Raw genomic sequence first — 15,065 nt, forward strand, 5'->3', positions numbered from 1 at the left:
ATTTGACACTTGACAATTTACAGTTTCGTACATTCTGTGCCAAGTACAGCTAGTATGAAAATTTGGGTTGTTTACTAAAGTTTTCAAAATAACGAAATTTTTATATACATGCTTTTAGTTCTATTCAATTAAACTCTTCCAAAAAAAACAGGTACATCCTTCAGAATCCTCTCATGATATAAAGTTCAATCAACAAGTTGTATTCAAATGTTTACCTACCTATTTTGTAACTGAAAAGTAGTTGATGATTCTCTGCTTTCAGGAAAATGCCTCCTCGATTAAAGTATATCGAGGTAGAGAATTTCAAATCCTACAGAGGCCATCGTATTATTGGACCTCTTAAACCTTTCAATGCTGTAATTGGTCCCAATGGATCAGGTAATATTTATAAGTGATTGTTTTTAAACATTAACAGAGTTTCAATGATATTATAGGTAAATCAAATTTTATGGATGCCATCAGTTTTGTGATGGGAGAAAAAACACAGAGCTTGAGAGTAAAAAGACTGAGTGATTTGATTCATGGTGCAGCAATCAGTAGACCTATTTCTAGAAGGTTTGTGATACATCATTTGTTATTACGTGTAACTTAGAGAGTATTTTTTTTAACATAAGAAGGGAAATCATTTCAGTTTCTGTATTATGGTTTTCTCATTATGCCGCAATAAGTCAGGAAGTTCAATTGAACCAATATTACAAATTCTTTGCATGAATTTCATTAAAGTGAAGGATATTAAGAATGGAGATTAATTTAAATTTTTTATTATCGATTCTCTGAAGAACTAAGTGTTTGAATGATTGAACATTTTTTAGATGAATGACAAAAAAATTCTATACTGTGATTTGAGTCTATTGAAAACTTGTAGATTATGTAGAAAGCAAGTTCCAAAAGTTATTAGCGGTTTTCTATTTTTAAATCTACTAGAATGAAAATGCCTTTTCTTATAAAAATTTATTTTTTTTTTAAATTAATACATTTGGATATATACAAAATAATTAAAAAAAGTATAAAAATAATACTTCATCTTTACTTATTCTTCTTGGATATTAATCTCTTCCAATCGCTCTTTACTATTCCTATTGGTTTCACTAAGGCCCAAGCTACAACACTTGTTATCAGAAATAGACCCAATATAAAACTGGTTTCTGATGCATGAGTTTTTTTAATGTACCAGTTACTATATAATGATGCCAATAGACTTAAACCACCAAAAAAGAAACCCAAGCTTCCTGTTACAATATGAAAATATTTATTCCAATCGGGTGAAACATAAGCTTTGAGCTCTTTCCGGTATAAAGCGGGTATTCCATTTAACCCACTGAATATTGATAAGGCATAACCAAGCAACCCAAGTATGGCATGCCAAGTTTGGAAGTGTGCTTCGTTTTTTTCGGTCTTGTCTTTATATCCGCAGGAAAAAGCTAAAGTCGAACCTACCAAGCCAACAGTTTCAATTACCCAATGGTTGAATACTTTGTCTTTTCCTAAGAGTTTCTTTACTACGGGGTTGACTGCATGTAGAGCCAATAGACCTTGCGTCATACTGATTATCCACTGAAAAAAATTTGAATTTTAGTCGAAGAAAAAAGTAATTGTGGAAGCTTCTAGAGAAACGGTGGGGTGAAATGAATCTTTAGGAGAACAAGATCTATATCTATAAATTTCAAAAGTGGCCATTTCAAATTTTAGAAATTTGATCGCATTTCAAAAAATTAGCCGTTATAAATAATGAAAATTGTAATTTATCTACTGATATGGTGTTTTGATTTATTTTTTGAGTATTAGGCCAATTGAAAAGTCCCTGGTCTGATGCACAGATGGCGGTGCTAGTATTAAATCCATAGGATTTTTAATTAGTACCAACCTTCAAACGATACGTGTTAAAATTTGACAGCAGTCCGTCCATTAGTTTGTGAGATATTGCGTTGTGAAAGTAGCTACTTTTGTTATTTAAAAAAAGATGAAAAAAAAAAGAATTTCGTGTGCTAATAAAATATTGCTTTTTGAAGGGAAAAAATACAGTTGCCCAAAAGAGGCTGTCACCGACAAAAAAAATCAAAAAAGTTCACAAAATAATATTGAATAACCCTGTGAAGTTGATTCAGTTAGCAAACATTTTGAATATATCATCTGAACGTGTACATCATATCATTCACTAATATTTGTATAGTATATCCAAAGTCACTTGAACTAGTCCATAAAAACGCTTGGCCATGGATGTCCCTTTGAAGTGGATACTGCGATCAGCCAAATACCGGGGTTTATTTGAGAGTATTGTTAGTCAATAAATTCATTGGCCCTAAAGGAATTTGTGGAAACTTGGACAACCCTTGTTTGATCAAATATTCTGGTTTCCTCCAAGTGACTTTGGATATACTATACATGAGAAAGCTGTGTTCTAAATGAGTGCCGCGCGAGCTCACAATCGATCGAAAGGAACAACGTGTTAATGATTCTGAGCAGTGTTTGAAGCTGTTTAAGAGCAATAAACCTGAATTTTGCGTCGATATATGACAATGGATGAAACATCATTTCACTCCGGAATCCAATAGACAGTCAGCTGAGTGGACTGCATACGATGAAGCAAATCCAAAGCGAGGAAAAACACAACAGTAAGCTAGCAAGGTTATGGCATCAGTATTCTGGTATGCTCAAGGTATAATATTCATTGATTACCTCCAAAAGGGCCAGACCATCAACAGCGATTATTATATAGCGTTAATGTATCGTTTAAAGGATGAAATCGTTCAAAAATGGCCCCATTTGAAGAAAAAACGGTAATGTTTCACCAAGACAATGCGCCGTGTCACAAATCAATGAAAACAATGGCAAAATTGCATGAATTGGGGTTCAAATTGCTTCTGCATCCACCGTATTTGCCAGATCTGCCGCCAGCGACTTTTTTCTGTTCTCAGACCTCAAAAGAATGCTCGGTGGAGAGAAATTTAGCGCCAATGAAAAAGTAAACGACGAAACTGAGGCCTATTTTGAAGCGAAAGACAAATTGTACTACAAAAATGTTATCGAAAAGTTGGAAGATCGCTATAATCGCTGTATCGCTCTCGAAGGCAACTATGTTGAATAATAAATCGAATTTTGCCAAAAAAAAAGAGTTTTACTATGGTAGACTATAGGGACTTTTCAATTGCCCTGTTAGCCTATTTTTCTTCGCATCACAAACTCCTGGTATGAAAAAAAATTGGGAGTATTGAATGAAAAACCAACGTATCTGACGCAATAACTCCAGAAGCTGGGAAATAACACGAACCGCCACTGATGGTAACATCAAATTTAAACACGATAATTATCTCAGATTCGAATCGCGTCTCTATTACATTGTCATTAGTCATATACATATGTAGTTTATTTGCCATACTCACTGCCACTGAGAAATGAAACGCATGCACGTTCAGTATTTGGAATTCCGTGCCCAATATCATCAGGAATATCATCAGCACGAAGGCTATTTCGAAAATTTGCACAACATTGGTAACATCGACTTCGAATTTGGTTCGAGCCATTTCGGACGTAGGCGATTTGGGCAAGACCTCGTCTCGGACTGGGAAGGTACAGAGCTGATGATTTTTCGCGTTTATCTTATAACCTTCCAGCCCGTTTCTGGCATGTCATGCAATGATACTGGCCCGCTATTCTATTGAAATCAGCGGAGATGTTTGTTTACTTTGGGATATCTCGGCGTGTCCGATAATGATTCGAATTGATTGGCGCAGATCGAGTGTGTCGCGGTCTCTTCACTTTGATATTATCTTGCATTTTGCTCTCGAGAATAGTTTTGTGGAAAATTTGGGCTCTTATTCCAAACACGAATGCGAAAATTTTCGAACGCATTAATTACCTCCCCTCCAAGGTTTCCAAAATATAAAATTTCAGAATTCTCTCAAAGACGAAGATCGAAAATTTTTCCATAAAATGAACCAATAATCTTTATGCTTTTCTTCAAACTCGACATGGCAGCAAAAAATCGGACCCTTTTCATAGTTTGTGAGTTTATTATCGCTTTCAAGATGATTACTTTTATTGCACTACAAGCACGTCTTTGTCCGAGGTTTATTATTTTCCTTAATCTACCCGCTTTGTCGGCGTCCTCCTTGTTTTGCATTCATCATCGTTATACACTTACCCGTTGTTTTCGGTTTTTTTTATCATTCTCGTCACAAAATTTCAATACTGTAGTTATCAAAGAACTGAACTGAGTAATTCGCGTCGAAAAATTGTCAGGGCTGTGTTGTACAATTCATTGTGTTTCATTCAAATTGCAATTTATTCGTGAAGACATCAGTTTTGAATTGACTATATCTACAGGGTGTTTCTGAATTGTAGGTACGAATGAAAATGACAGATTTTTCGGATCATTTCAAGAAAAAAAGTTCTATAACATGAGTCCGCAAACGCTTTGTTTTTGAGTTACAGGTGTTAAAGTTCAAGTTTTTTTCTCATAGCACCTCCCTTCACAAGATGTTTAACTTGAATTAGCATATATTTTCCAATTTAAAGTTTTCATCATGTGAGTGAAATACTAATTTTGAATGTAAATCTACAGAGAGAATTTTTTCTGGAAGGGTGCCCGCTTCTTTGCTCCAGAATTATTTTTTTGTGAACCACTGCTAGTTTAGAAAAATTTAAAAAGAAACTCTGGTTCAGTACTACACTTTTTGGTTTGTTGTAGTTTTGTCGTATCTGCAATCGATTTCGAGAAAAAAATTCAAACAACTGTCTATAGTAATTCTCAGGAAAATCCAAATTATTATAAAGATCCTGTTAAGCAGTTGTGATAAATAGATTAATTATACGTTTTGGTACTTATTCAACAACTCTGTAGCGAAGATTAATAAAGATTCGATAAACTGGTTAAGCATCACAAAAAAGTAGGACTATAAGAAACACCCTGTAGCTCGAAAACAAAGCGTTTGCGGACTCATGTTTATGGGCCATTTTATTTTTGAAATTATCCAAGGAATCTCTCATTTTCCTTCGTAACTCCAATTCAGGAACACCCAGTATAAGATAAAAACAATCGAATTGGTAATAAAAAAAATTATTTTGAATAATTTGGTTCAAACTTCGTTATTTATTTATTACAAACGGCAGAGCCAATTTTCCAAGATATACAACATTATATAATTATTAAGATGTAATACAAAAAAAATATATATTCATTAACGAAAAAAACCATACATACTGGGATGAAACAAGTGGGTATTCATATTACGTCACTTCTATCGATATAAATACTAGAAATCCTATTATTTCCAAAAAATTGTAATAAAGGAAAAGAATAAATAATTTGACTCTGCATCAGTGGCGTCCTTGACGTGCCACCACTGGTAAACTGTTCATATGAGTGTAATTAACGGCGTTTATTTTTAATTTGTCATCGTCTATGACTTGCTAAAATATTCTTTATCAAGATAGTATAATAGTAATGACATTGAATTTTTGAGTGCTATTCTATGTGAATAGAAGAGATTGATGATTTTTTTTTAGGAGGGTTCCCAAGATTTATTATTACATCGCGTTTCAGATTATAAGAATGGAGATGAGTATTTTCGTTTAAAAACGATATAATTTTGGAAAATCAGTCGAATATCTTCCAAATTGAAATATTGCGTAATATTACTATTATTTTTTTTCCCGAATAGTAAAAACATGTTCAACTTGTAAATAGAACGCCTCTTGATTTATCAGAAACATGGAATAGCTACGCCAATAACTCAAAATAAGACAGGATAACAATGAAGAAAAACTTCACTGAAAGAAAATTACTGCATATGTTTCACTATGACTTATTATTTTCTTATGTAACACAGAATACCTCAACTAGTATGAAAAAATTGAATAACAAATATCACGCGAGAATTTTGGAAATTAAGTTATTGGTTTCATATTCCAAAAAAGTTTTCAATGTATTACTCTGAAACTGAAATGAAAATGCATTTATTAATAATAGATTCCAGAGTTTTTAGCCTTTAAGATATATGGATCATGTTTTTGTTTTTTCTAATGAATTTTATGAAAATAGTTCGAAAAGATTAAATTTTTTGTAGATTTTTGGATTATACAATAATATGCCGTAACATAACAATTACTAGAATAACTTCTAACAATTGTTCTATTATAACAATGACTACATACATGATTCATGACTTCAAAATTTCTTCCCTAATTTTTATTTGATCAGACTTGTAAATTTTTGATTTTTTCGGACTTTTTCAAACTTAAATTTTTTTTTAGTGCTTCAGTTACCGCAGTATTCTCTTTGGACGATGAGACCGGAAAAGAAATGGCATTCCAAAGATCGGTACAAGGTTCCTCTTCAGAATACCGTATAAATGGCAGTGTGAGTATATTGATTGAAAAATATTTTTGAGATGAGCACTAAATAGTTTTCGAAGTACTCATTCAGATTTTGTCCTCAACTTCAGCTTTGTTTTTGAGATAGGAAAAAAGACTCTAGGTGTTAAATCATAATTTCTTGGTGGCCAATCACTGGTTCAAATTTTGGAATGGAATATGTGCTTACCAATTTTTTTTAATAGAGAGCATCAATTCAATCCAATTTTCGACTCTAACATTATGTCTTTTTCTTCATCTGAGTTTGAATCAACTGCAAAGTATTATGAACAACTTTATTAAATACAAATGAAAGTGAAATTTTCACAATTTTTATACTTTTTTTTAAGGTGGTATCAAACAATGAGTATCTAGGTGAACTGGAGAAACTTAGGATTAACGTCAAAGCAAAAAATTTTCTCGTGTTTCAAGGTGCTGTAGAGTCGGTAGCTATGAAAAACCCCAAAGAAATGACAGGTCTTTTTGAAGAAATTAGCGGGTAAGTTAATAAGAATACAAGTTAAATAAGAATTTAGTCTGTTGTCTAAAAATATACTACATCAACCAAAGGCTAACTTATAACCTACAGATCTATCCAATTTCATAAAGATATGGAGGTTTTATATAATTTGAATTCTAGATCTGGTGCTCTGAAAGAAGAGTACGACAAGCTCAAACAACAAATGTTGAAAGCTCAGGAAGATATAAATTTTGCTTATCAGAGGAAGAAAGGAATCAATGCAGAACGTAAAGAAGCTAAGTTAGAGAAAGAAGAAGCAGATAAATATGCTCGCTTGAAAGATGACTTGGTAATGTCCCACCTTACAGTTGTCGAAGAACAGTTTGGTTGATAATTATAATGTTGATTTCAGAATGACAAACAAGTTGAACATCAACTCTTCAGACTCTACCACAACGAACGTGAAATGAAGATTTTGGAGTCGGACATTAAGGGTAAACAGAAGGAATTGGATAAAATCGAAAAAAGGAAAGAAAAATCTGAAGAAGCTTTGAAGGAAAAAAAGAAGGAACATGGAAAATTGAACAGGGATTTGGCCAAAATAGAGCAAGATATCAGAGAAGTGGTAAGTATAGAATAGTTGATTATAATATAAGTGCAGAAAGCATTGATATTCAGAAAGCATGGATTTTCAAAAGATAATAAATATTATTATTTGTATACTTTCAGGAAGTTGAGATCTCCAAAAAGAGACCCCAGTTCATCAAGTCGAAAGAGAGGGTTTCGCACATGCAGAAAAAGTTGGACGGTGCAATAAAAACATTAGAACAAGCTAGGAAAGCTCATGACGCTCATATGAACGACATAAAAAAATTAGAAGACGAGTTGGCAGAAGTTGAAAGAACAAAGGCCGATTACGAAGAACAGATTGCGGGCGAATCTCAGAGTCAGGGTAGGGACGTTCATTTGGAAGATGCGCAGGTATTTATGTCGATAGACATTCTAAAGTGTTTTCCAATAAAAGCACTGATTTTTATGAAACAATTTAGCAATTTTTCAATGTTGTTGAAGAGTGTTTCGTTCTGGCTTAACCTACTGACAATCGACAAATGACATAAGAAATGTCAAAATATAATGCACAGTGTTGCTATTATAACTATTTTAAATAGAATCTTTCCTATTGGAAATCTCTCCTCTGAATAATTATACGAATTGATACATCTACTTATTTTATGTGTTTATGTTTATGATTTACGTTTAATTTTGTTAAGGTTCGCGAATATCACAGACTGAAAGAAGAAGCGGCCAAAAGATCTGCAAGGTATATGCAAGAACTGGATTCGGTTAACCGTGAACAGAAGGCAGATCAGGATAAACTAGACAATCTGCTCGGAATGAGGACCAATAACGAAAATAGACACAGACAGAAATGTCATGAGAAAGAGGAAATGGAAAAAAGGATTGAGAAATTAGCAGAACATATCAGGTAAATATTTTAGATATTTCGCTAAGGATGTCTCAAGATACTACCTTGATAAGCTATTAACCTTTGCTAACTTTTGCTTCACACTGGTTAAAATTATCTATGGGAGACTCAGGTCTCGTAATAATATCTGAGTAGTGACAGAAAACGTCAGTGTAGGTAATTTTTGAGAGGTTATGAGACATTGACAATTATGTCAAGTTGTAGATTATAGGTTGCAGTTATTTTGACAGACATTTTTTGCTGCTGATCATAGAATGGAGTGGGATTACTATTGGACCGGATAGGTTGATTTGCATTTAAAAAAAAATGCAAATTATAATTTGATATGAAATTCTGGAATTCCAATTTTGCAGATCTAGTCAGCAAGCTCTGCAAGACCAGAAACAGATGCTTGTCGATCTTCAGTCAGATGTTGGTTCTTCCAAAGATAGGGTACAAGAAATCCAGAAACAATTGGACGATGTCCTAGAACAATTGGGCGATGCCCGCACAGATAAGCATGAAGATTCTCGTAGGAAGAAGAAGCAAGAAATTGTCGAAAGGTTCAAGAGCAACTATCCTGGAGTTGTGAGTATCTAAAACCTTGATCAATATTTCCTCTTTTATTTCGTTGTCTTGGAATTTTCCCATTTTAATTCACCCTCTTTTAGTACGATCGTATGATAAATATTTGTCATCCTATACATAAACGATACAATGTCCCAATCACCAAAGTTATGGGTAAATATATGGAAGCCATAGTGGTCGACACCGAGCACACAGCTCGTCAGTGCATCAAATATCTCAAAGAGCAAATGTTGGAACCTGAGACCTTCCTGCCTTTGGATTATCTCCAATCTGCTCCGATCAAAGAAAGGTTGAGGAGTATTACAGAACCGAGAGGTGTCAAATTGCTCTATGATGTACTTCAGTACGAACCACAGAACGTAGTCAAGGCTATTCTTTTTGTTACTAACAACGCTCTGATATGTGAGACGCCAGAAGATGCTAATAAAGTGGCTTATGAGCTTGGTGGAAGATACGATGTAAGTAAATTAGATTGGATTTTTTTGGGCAATGTTGAACGTTATTAAATTTTAGGCAGTTGCATTGGACGGTACCTATTACCAAAGATCTGGTATTATATCCGGAGGTACCCTAGATTTAGCCCGGAGAGCTAAGAGGTGGGATGAAAAGCATATGGCACAACTCAAACAGCAAAAAGAAAAACTCACAGAAGAATTGAGAGAGGCGATGAAGAAATCGAGAAAAGAATCCGAAATGAACACTGTTGACTCACAGATTAGGGGATTGGAGACAAGGTTACGTTATGCTAAGACTGATATGGAAAGTACAGTAAGTAATATGTAATTTTTTTTTTAATTTTTGCGTATTATTGGAGCAGAATCAATTCTGTAAGCTGGCTGCTCGAAATTTTCAGGATAAGTTCAGAGTCCAAGTATTGCAGTTGAGTTCATTGGTAAAATCCATTGATTAGTTCTGGAGTTAACAGTTTAAATTTTGTTTGAATTGAAATTTAAAAATTAGTTGCAAATAGTGGAATAACTCCTGACTTCACGTTAGTGATTCTCTCACGTTTTTCAAATGAATATTGAATTCTTCTCATTGCTTTTTTTTTTCCTTTTTTTCATAGAAAAAGCAAATTAAAGCTGTTGAAACAGAACTTGGCAGGCTGTCAGATGAGATGACATCATTTGGGGTAAGTAAAAGTTTGTTTTCTTGGACGCTTCTTCCGAATTATATACTATATCTATTTATTTTAGCCACAAATCGAAGCTATAGAGAAGTGCATGCAATCTCGAGAACAGCAGATCGAAGAGATCAAATTGAAAATGAACAGTGTTGAAGATGTTGTTTTCTCGAAGTTCTGTCAAGAAATTGGTGTGAAAAACATACGTCAATATGAGGATCGTGAGTTGAGAGCTCAAGAAGAACGAAAGCAGAAAAGATTGGAATTCCAGAAGCAGATCAATAGAATAACAAGCAATCTGGAGTTCGAAAGGAGCAGAGATACTCAAAGTAAGTAACAAAATTACTACAAGGTTTTTTTGTGTAACAAAATGAAAGGTTATGAGGGGTTATGGCGTAGTTCTTACTTGTCAAATGTCAAAAAGTGACAGCTGCCCAGATGGAGGGCCGTTCTAATAGAAAACTCTTATTCGAAAACGGTGTATACTCAAATAAATAAATAATGAATAGAATTTTATATTGATAATGTTTTGGTGTCCAGATAATGTGAGCAGATGGGAACGCACAGTTAACGACGAGGAAGAACGTCTAGAAGCTGGCAAAAAACAAGAGCAGAAACACAGAGACGAAATCGATAAGGATCTCCAACAGGTGGAGCAGCTGAAAACGCAAAGACTCTCTAAAAAGCAGGAGGTCGATGGTATGGAAGAAGAATTGGGCAAGGCCAGGAGAGAAGTCGGATCTATCGCCAAAGACGTACAAACCGCTCAAAAAGCCATTGTCTCCTTCGAAGGAAAAATCGAAAGTAAACGAAGTGAGAGGCATACGATCCTCATGCAGTGCAAGGTAAATCGGTTAAAATGAAAGATTTTTCATTGTTTAAAATCTCGTTTTTGCGCTTTAGATGGATGATATTGCCATACCGATGCTTGTCGGCAACATGGAGGATATTGTTGCTGCTGATCCTCAGTCGCAAAGTGTCTCTGGGGATTCTAGCTCGACGAACTTGGAGAAAGAATCCAGGTGTGTAACTTTGCTTTGATTGAATACCATAAATTCATAAAAAATAACAAATAAGCTATTTGGAAATAGAAAACATAATGATTATTGATAAAATTTGAAGCATTTGATAATTTTTTTCCAGAATTAAAATTGACTACAACATGCTGTCGGAAAATTTGAAGGAACTCGACGAGAAAGACGAAATAAAACGGATGGCGGATAAATTATTGAACTCGATAAAATCCCTTACAGATACCTTGAATAAGATACAAGCGCCGAACTTGAGGGCCATGCAAAAATTAGAAAGTGCCCAGTCGAAACTCCAATCGACGAACGAGGAGTTCCAAAACTTGCAGAAACAAAACAAAAAGGCAAAGATTGCCTTCGAAAGGATAAAACAGCAGAGATATGACATATTCACGAAATGTTTCGATCATGTGTCCAACGAGATAGACGCTATTTATAAATCACTGGCCCAGAACCAATCTGCGCAGGCGTTTTTGGGTGCTGAGAATCCAGAGGAACCGTATTTGGATGGGATAAATTATAACTGTGTGGCTCCTGGAAAAAGGTAATTTCTAAAAAAAAAAACATTGATATTTTCGTCTACTTTTAATTCAAACATATAAGGTGTGTGAATAAGTCTTTCCCGTTTTTTTTCAAATTTTGAGCCTTTATTGTGAAAAAATGGTTACAAATGAATTATTGAAAGTATTGGCCATCGCTAGCTACAACTTTTCTGGCAACATACGAATCCCGTTGCGAAAAAATTCGACCGGTTTGGCCTCTATCCAGTTATCCACCCATTTTTTGGCTTCCTCGTAGGAATGGAAGTGCTGGTCAGTCAGGCCATGCGTCATCGATCTGAAGAGATGGTAATCAGACGGAGCAATGTCTGGACTATACGGCGGGTGGGGTAGGACTTCCCATTTGAGTGTTTCTAAGTATGTTTTCACCGGCTGTGCAACATGTGGGCGAGCATTGTCATGTTGCAAAATAACTTTGTCGTGCCTGTCGGAGTATTGTGGCCGTTTTTCTCGCAGTGCGCGGCTCAAACGCATCAATCGTCGTCGATAGACCTCGCCTGTGATCCTTTCATTCGGTTTCAGAAGCTCATAGTAAACCACACCTAGCTGGTCCCACCATATACAGAGCATGAGCTTGGCGCCATGAATATTTGGCTTGGCCGTCGATGATGATGCATGGCCGGGTAGTCCCCATGATTTTCTTCGCTTCGGATTATCGTAACGGATCCACTTTTCATCGCCAGTCACGATACGATGCAGAAAACCCTTTCTTTTATGTCGCTGAAGCAGCTGTTCGCAAGTGAAAAAACGCCGTTCGACGTCTCTCAGCTTCAGTTCGTACGGCACCCAATTTCCTTGCTTTTGGATCATTCCCATGGCTTTCAAACGCTTGGAAATGGTTGTTCGGTCAACTCCCAATGCTTCAGCAAGTTCTTCTTGCGTTTGACACGAATCTTCATCAAGCAAAGTCGCCAATTCTTGATCTTCAAAGATTTGCGGCCGCCCGGAACGCTCCTTGTCTTCCACGTCGAAATCGCCACTTTTGAAGCGTCGAAACCATCCGCGAACACTTGAATCATAGACACAACCTTCTCCATAAGCTTCCTGAAGCAACCGATGCGCCTTGGCACCAGATTTCTTCAAATTGAACCGATAAAGTGAAACTTCCCGCAAATGACGTCGAATCGGCTCAAATTTCGACATTTTCACGATTTCAAAAATTTATGATGCGAAAAAATTTCAACTAATGTGTTAGTGTGGAATTGTTGACAGATGAATAAGCTTTGATTATGACATATGTAACCATTAAATACTCGCACAGTATTGGTGGCGCCATCTCTTACAAAAAACGGGAAAGACTTATTCACACACCTTATAAAAAGAAATTATTCCAAATTCTTGTAACATTTGAACGAAAACAAATCGGAAAAACATTTCAAAACGAGCACAATTATTTGTCATAGAGTTTGTAGAACACTCTGTATAATGTTATCGTTTCAGATTTCAACCTATGTCAAATTTGTCTGGAGGTGAGAAGACAGTGGCTGCACTTGCTCTGTTATTCGCAATCCACAGTTATCAGCCGGCCCCATTTTTTGTTCTCGATGAGGTAGATGCTGCCTTGGATAACACGAATATCGGCAAAGTGGCTAAGTACATTACGGAGAAAACGGAGTCCCTTCAGACCATTGTGATTTCCTTGAAGGAGGAGTTTTATTCACATGCTGATAATTTGATTGGAATTTGTCCGGAGGTGGGTTTTTGTCATTTGTTTTTATTATTGTTTGTTTTTGTCTCTTATTTCATTGATTGAATATTTTTTTCAGCCTGCCGATTGCCTTGTAAGTCAGGTGCTGTTCATGGACTTGACGAAATATGACAAATATTGAAAATACCTCAATATTTTTTTAAAATTAATAGTTATTCATAAGTTTTATTAGAATATGTTTATGCTTGATGTTTTTCAAATTGTGAAGTTCTTATTATGTTATTTATAATAAATGTTCGAAATATATTATTATTTGGTTTTAATAATTCTATATTTTCTTTTTGGATTTATTTTTTTCATCAAAAATATCGAAGATCTGTTGATTCAGAGATTGAAGATTATAACAGTTTTTTTAATATAGTAACAAGTTTTCTCTTCAGTATAGTTAAGAGGACGTCTATCAACTATTTAAATTCCTTATAATATGAGTAGAAATACTCTAGCATGTTGGTGATTATTTTACATGTACAAACTAAATTTCAACCAAAATCTTGTTACTAAAGTAGAGAATTTGCCTGTAAGCCATCTATTGACAATTCACTGAATTTATAATTTGGCGCAGCCAACCACTAGTAGGATCCGCTAATGCATACTCCACTACCTATGTTAGGTTTAAGCTACTTTCCATAGAGATCGCCATATAGGCGAATCCTAGAAAAAAATCTGGTGAATGCGCTATATTTAGGCGCATCCACCCTAAACGAGTATGGTAAATTTTGTAACATTTTATGAAAATGATTTCTCATCTGAAAATTTGAAAGTAGAAGCATTCGAGCACACTGAATACAAATAAGCAATCAGTTTCTGCCTGAAAGTTCTCAATTTCGAGTTTTGTGGTAAAATTTTTAAGGAGGTTTGATTAGAGAATATTTTTACCAATGAACTTTAATTTTTATGGTCAATCTCAATGGTGATCGCCAACGTCGGACAAAACTGACAGGGCACATGAAGAAGAAGGTCAAGAGAAATTAAATTGTCAGTTTGAATAGCTGTCTTTACTATGATCCATCATAAGAGTGATAGCACATCAATTATAACAATTTTTCTTTTGAATTTCAAAGATTCAAATTATAGAGAATTAGTCTGTAAGCCATCAATACAGAATTTACCGAACTTATTCTTGGTACAGCAAACCACGAGTAGAAACCTGTAACGTAGACATCAATACTCAAGTTTAGTTTGACCTACTTTTCCTAGATGTCGCCATATATGGCGACATCTATCGCCAATTATTTCTAAGGTTCGCCTATAGGCGAACCCACAGATAACAGAGTAGAAATGCATGTTAATATTATTGTCAATGTCAAAAAATGTTTGTCAATCCGTGAAAACACTATGGTCGACAGAGTCATCTATCGACGATATATGTACTTAATTATTACGACTGTAGCGCCTCGGACGACCGCAAACAGAACTAAAAACGGGGTTTAGGGTGGGGGTAGGAAGGTGTCAGCCCCCTGGGCGAACCTTAGAAATAATTGGTCGATGCGCAATTTTAATGTGTATTCGCTATTGCAAATAATATTCAATGGACAACTATTCGCCATAAGATGATTTCTGAAACAAGTTGGAGCTGTTATATCATTCGATTTTTGGAATTCTTCCAAAAAAAGTTGGTTACCTTCAAAAAATTGATAAAGAAAAAAAAGAGTTGATGCCTAATTCAGAATTCACGATATCGAAACCCGTAAAAAATATGATAAAATGTTCGAATTCGAATTTTTTTGGAAAAACCAAGACTAACCTTTGGTAATAAGAGTCTTTGATTCTGAATTCCTATAC

General features: G+C 35.1%; 2 protein-coding genes across 3 annotated transcripts; one reads left to right on the forward strand and one right to left on the reverse strand.

The window, feature by feature from the left end:
• The first annotated feature begins 12 nt into the window (after positions 1–12).
• LOC123672451 (structural maintenance of chromosomes protein 1A) lies at positions 13–13,532 on the forward strand. 2 transcript variants are annotated; one of them, XM_045606542.1, is made up of 19 exons: positions 13–151; positions 263–378; positions 435–555; positions 6,253–6,358; positions 6,702–6,850; positions 6,992–7,160; positions 7,224–7,436; positions 7,541–7,792; positions 8,083–8,297; positions 8,651–8,864; positions 8,948–9,322; positions 9,378–9,632; positions 9,931–9,996; positions 10,061–10,316; positions 10,528–10,832; positions 10,891–11,009; positions 11,131–11,559; positions 13,016–13,268; positions 13,342–13,532. In XM_045606542.1, the coding sequence occupies exons 2-19, from the start codon at positions 267–269 to the stop codon at positions 13,402–13,404; spliced, it is 3,672 nt and encodes a 1,223-aa protein (XP_045462498.1). In that variant the 5' UTR covers positions 13–151; positions 263–266; the 3' UTR covers positions 13,405–13,532. The 2 variants fall into 2 exon arrangements, with proteins under 2 accessions (XP_045462498.1, XP_045462499.1); XM_045606543.1 differs by having other exon boundaries at positions 40–147; positions 260–378.
• LOC123672459 (transmembrane reductase CYB561D2-like) lies at positions 937–3,653 on the reverse strand. The gene is made up of 2 exons (XM_045606554.1): positions 3,381–3,653; positions 937–1,554 (listed from the first exon to the last, which is right to left on the reverse strand). Exons 1-2 carry the CDS (start codon positions 3,519–3,521, stop codon positions 1,027–1,029), a joined length of 669 nt encoding a protein of 222 aa, XP_045462510.1. The 5' UTR covers positions 3,522–3,653; the 3' UTR covers positions 937–1,026.
• Positions 13,533–15,065: the final 1,533 nt, after the last annotated feature.

The sequence above is a fragment of the Harmonia axyridis genome, chromosome 2, assembly GCF_914767665.1.
Source record: "Harmonia axyridis chromosome 2, icHarAxyr1.1, whole genome shotgun sequence".
Taxonomy (NCBI): Eukaryota; Metazoa; Arthropoda; class Insecta; order Coleoptera; family Coccinellidae; genus Harmonia; species Harmonia axyridis.

What these genes read in the sequence shown, in the direction of transcription:
- LOC123672459 (XM_045606554.1), bottom strand. Translation starts at nt 3,521, where the DNA reads ATGGCTCGAACCAAATTCGAAGTCGATGTTACCAATGTTGTGCAAATT. An exon ending in CGTTTCATTTCTCAGTGGCA is followed by an intron (nt 1,555 to 3,380) that starts GTGAGTATGGCA and finishes AATTTTTTTCAG; the next exon opens with TGGATAATCAGTATGACGCA.
- LOC123672451 (XM_045606542.1), top strand. Translation starts at nt 267, where the DNA reads ATGCCTCCTCGATTAAAGTATATCGAGGTAGAGAATTTCAAATCCTAC. An exon ending in AGCTTGGTGGAAGATACGAT is followed by an intron (nt 9,323 to 9,377) that starts GTAAGTAAATTA and finishes ATTAAATTTTAG; the next exon opens with GCAGTTGCATTGGACGGTAC. An exon ending in TGTGTGGCTCCTGGAAAAAG is followed by an intron (nt 11,560 to 13,015) that starts GTAATTTCTAAA and finishes TTATCGTTTCAG; the next exon opens with ATTTCAACCTATGTCAAATT.